Here is a 3,875-nt window from a genome sequence, read left to right as displayed (position 1 = left end):
AATTGCAGTTTGCCTCCTGAGTTTATAAACCCTGACGCGAATTTTTCCTGCATGATCCCGTGAACACCAGACAACCGGTAGTTCAAATGAACCCGAGAAATTAATATTAAGGGCCTCTTTGATCGGCATGATTCGTTCAAAATATAGTACAAAGGATTCCTTAGTGGTTCTGTCTTGTGTGCATGTATGTACTACGTGTCAATCCCTTAACAACCACCCTTGAAGGGCATCCAAACGTTGCAATCGACAAGAGATACGGACGCCACTAGATACATGTATGTATCTTTGTGCGTATTGCGTCAGCAATCAAGCCTGTGTTATACTTATATATAGGAGTATGAGATTAGACTTGCTGCATGACTGAAAGTAAAACGCCGGCCGGCCCACAATGATGGATCGCCATGCCTGAAACCCCCGCCTGCGCGCGCGCATACAAACCGGCCGTCTGCGATCGTGATCATCGCAATGATGGCTTCAGGGTGTCGTTTCGTTTCTACTTCCACTGACTTCGCTTGGTACCAGCAGCTAGCTAAGCTAGCTCCATGAGTCGGGCTACGCAGGTACGTAGACCGGTGGTTGCTGGCCCGGCCACCGCAAATCCGCGATTACAGTGGCCGTTTTGGCATGCTGAACTTCACTTGGTACCAGCAGCTAGCTAGCTAAGCTAGCACCGGTGGATCACTGGACTGTAGTACCGCGACCGTCTGGTGATCTACTAGTCGCGACGCGCGAGGGTGCTCCATCTCGTAGCTAGTGTCCCCGCAACCACTGGCAGGATGAATCAATCCCGCGAGGAGGAGATCGGCGGCAGAACGCGCCGCGAAATCATGAGCGCGACCGTAGATAGATACCACACACACATACAGTGATACACTGAATGATTCGTCTGCATGCTCCCGCGTGGCGACCACGGATTTAATTAGATTTAAGCTTCATCGGTGCAGGACATTTGTGGATATCTTCATCAGTGGTACGTACTGACTACAGCGGGGAGATTGGAGAGAAAGGCGCACTGGTTCCTTTCCTTCATGCCACGCTGCACAGCACGCTCAAATTCGCATTTTCCAACTAAGCGAAGCTGCAGGCGCAACTGCACGAAGCATCTAGGATTGTACATGATCGGGCATGCGATCTGTAACAAGATCGTGCGCAGCGCGGCTAACTAATTGCCCCCACACGAGGACCAAAGCAAAGCAAAGCGAAGCCGCACACTGATGCGTGGTGGACCAGAGGCTGGACTTTTGGAAGCGCTCATGTCCCCTGCAGGCACCGAATCATAGCTGCTGAAAACATCAAGAACTAACTTGGGTCGCACTCCTACCTAACCAGTAACCACCCCTCACTTCCTGCCGTGAAACTCATGTGCAACGCGATTAGTTGCAGGGAAAGATGGCCGGTAGAGACAATAATCACTACTCGTTGCGGGCTTGCGGTAGAAAAGCTGGAGAGATGGCCCAGGATCACTGCGTGCAGCGTGGCCCGGCCGGCCGGCCTCTCCCCGGTCTTCGACCAGTCCCCGGCCTACACACCGACTGATGTCTGTCTGTCGAATTCAAATCAAACGTTTTGACTCTCGTGGACCATCTTCCATGCTCAATTAGTCCGGGTCCGCCGGTCCGTGGTACTGTAAAATAATTGCGCACTTGACGGTGCCTGTTTGCCACACAGTTTCCAGCAGATGTAAGACAGCGAGCTAGCGCAAATTCAAAACGAGCAATGCAAGGGAAAAGAAATAGATTTAGCATGAGGTGCAAGTGTTTTCGGGGTATCCTAATCGGACGGGCTCCCCACAGGAGCAGATAGACGTGCATGCCAGATCGTTATGTGACGCCGCCCGCGCTTTTCCACCGCGGCTTTGTGTCTGTCGACCGCCACCCGCGGCGAGCTTTCGCGCCAGCCATAAAAAGTGCACGCTCGGCAGCTCACTCCACATTCTCCCCCAGCCTCGCCACTGTACTCCACAGCAAGTGCAACACAGGGCCAGAGTGGAGAGCTAGCTAGCTAGTGCGACTTCAAGAAGCCTGACGCCCTCTCGTGGCACCACGATGCCGCCGCCGGGCTCCTGGTTCTACAAGCTGCGGCGCAAGCCAGGAGGCGACGCCGGCGAGGTCCCGAGAGGCGATCGTGCTCCGGCGGTGGTGACGACGCCCTCCTCGTCGTCGGCGTCGTCGCGGGGGGTGCCCGTGCCGCCTCCGTGCACCCCGAACAGGGCGTCCTACTACGTCCCCAGCGGCGAGCGTGGAGCTGTCAAGGGGATTCCGATTCCGCCCAAGCGCCGGGACACGCAGTTGCCGCGCAGCCCGCAGCCGAGCGACATCGTCTTCGACGTGGTCACCGTGCCGCGCGCCGCGGCCGACCGGTTCGACGGGCTCGGGGCGATGCCGGAGCTCAAGTTGCGGCCCATCCTCACCAAACCGGCCGGCAGGAAGGTGGACGGGGAGGAGGAGGGGGCATCGGGCAGCGGCAGCGCGTCGCCGACGGCCAGGGCGCGGCGGCGGCGACGGCCGCGGATACACGTGAAGCCGAGCGGCGGGCGGAAGGGGGGGAGGCCGGCGGACGCGCAGCCCCCGGCGACGGCGACCGCCAAGCCGCGGAGGCGACAAGCGAGGCGGGGGCGGTGGCTGCAGGAGAGCCTGGTGGTGGTGAAGGAGTCAGCGGACCCGGAGGAGGACTTCCTGGCGAGCATGGCGGAGATGATCGCGGCCAACGACGAGGTCCGCGCGTCGCCCCGGGGCCTCGAGGAGCTGCTCGCGTGCTACCTCGCCCTCAACGCCGCCGAGCACCACCGCGCCATCGTCGCCGCCTTCCGGCGCGCCTGGCTCGACGACGCGCCCACCAGCACCGCCAAGCACAGGCCGCCGCCGTCGCAGGGCCTAGCTAGCTAAAGCTAGTTACTCTTACCAACTTACGCGCCACGTGTGCCGTGTACAGTGCGAAAATGGCGGTGGTTTGTGAAAGTTTCTTGGCGCGAATCCCCATGGCCGCGGCTTGCTCGATCGATCGATGGTTGCTCGCTGCTGCGATTCTGCAAAGCCGGAGGATCGACGAGCGCACGCGCGTCACGGGGTACTCTGCTCTGCTCCCAGTCGTTCTCAAGGGAATCGATCGATCGTGCGCTGTCTTTCTTTACAGATAGGAGCAGCCGAGTAGGCCTACCTGCGTCAGAATTTGTTCATGCTGGAAGAACACCATCTCGGATTTTTCTTCTTGTTGCTGCTGCTCCGTTGATGCTAAGTGGAGTACGGACTAGTAGGCTATCGGGGAAGCATCTCCACGCATATATGGTGTGACATGCACATGCACATGTACAAAAATTCGGTCAAGTTACTGATAGTACGTATCTTCTTCTTTTTTCGCGAGCAAAAAACAAAAAGATAGAAAGAACGTGCAATTTGCCGCTTTAGCTTCTTCCAGATTCCGCTCATCTTGTGTTGCGTTCCTGTTTAATTCTTGGCGGGGGAGATTGTTCACATGTGCTACGCATGTCTTGTTGTATCCGTACAATAATTCGATCAATACAAGGCATACCAGAAACACAAGAAAATTCCACTGAAAAGAAAAGAAGGACGAGAAAATTACAACCCGCTTCTCAAAATCAAGATACCAATCAATCGTAGTGGGCCTAGCATTGTATCTTTGGGTCGCGGAAGTCTTCGTGCTAAGGTACGGATGGGCCGACGCCTCGGAGAAGAAGTCGCCATCGTACAAGTCTTGTATAGATTCCCCTAAAGAAAAGTCGTGTATAGATCAGAAATCAAAGATCCAGACCATCTCGTGAACAAAACTTCTGCCACTTCTGCAACGGCAATGTAAATAACCTCGTTACGACGAGGAGAGAGCGATATGTCGCATCACGGAGACACCCACGGGAAGGA

The 3,875-nt window shown here is 56.3% G+C and overlaps 1 protein-coding gene across 1 annotated transcript; it reads left to right on the top strand.

The window, feature by feature from the left end:
• Window positions 1-1,945: 1,945 nt before the first annotated feature.
• LOC123184724 (transcription repressor OFP1-like) lies at window positions 1,946-3,470 on the top strand. The gene has a single exon (XM_044596802.1). The coding sequence runs from the start codon at window positions 2,046-2,048 to the stop codon at window positions 2,883-2,885; it is 840 nt and encodes a 279-aa protein (XP_044452737.1). The 5' UTR covers window positions 1,946-2,045; the 3' UTR covers window positions 2,886-3,470.
• Window positions 3,471-3,875: the final 405 nt, after the last annotated feature.

Source organism: Triticum aestivum, chromosome 2A, assembly GCF_018294505.1.
Source record: "Triticum aestivum cultivar Chinese Spring chromosome 2A, IWGSC CS RefSeq v2.1, whole genome shotgun sequence".
NCBI lineage: Eukaryota > Viridiplantae > Streptophyta > Magnoliopsida > Poales > Poaceae > Triticum > Triticum aestivum.
Note: the sequence above shows the minus strand (reverse complement) of the source record. Positions and strands in the feature narration are given on the sequence as shown.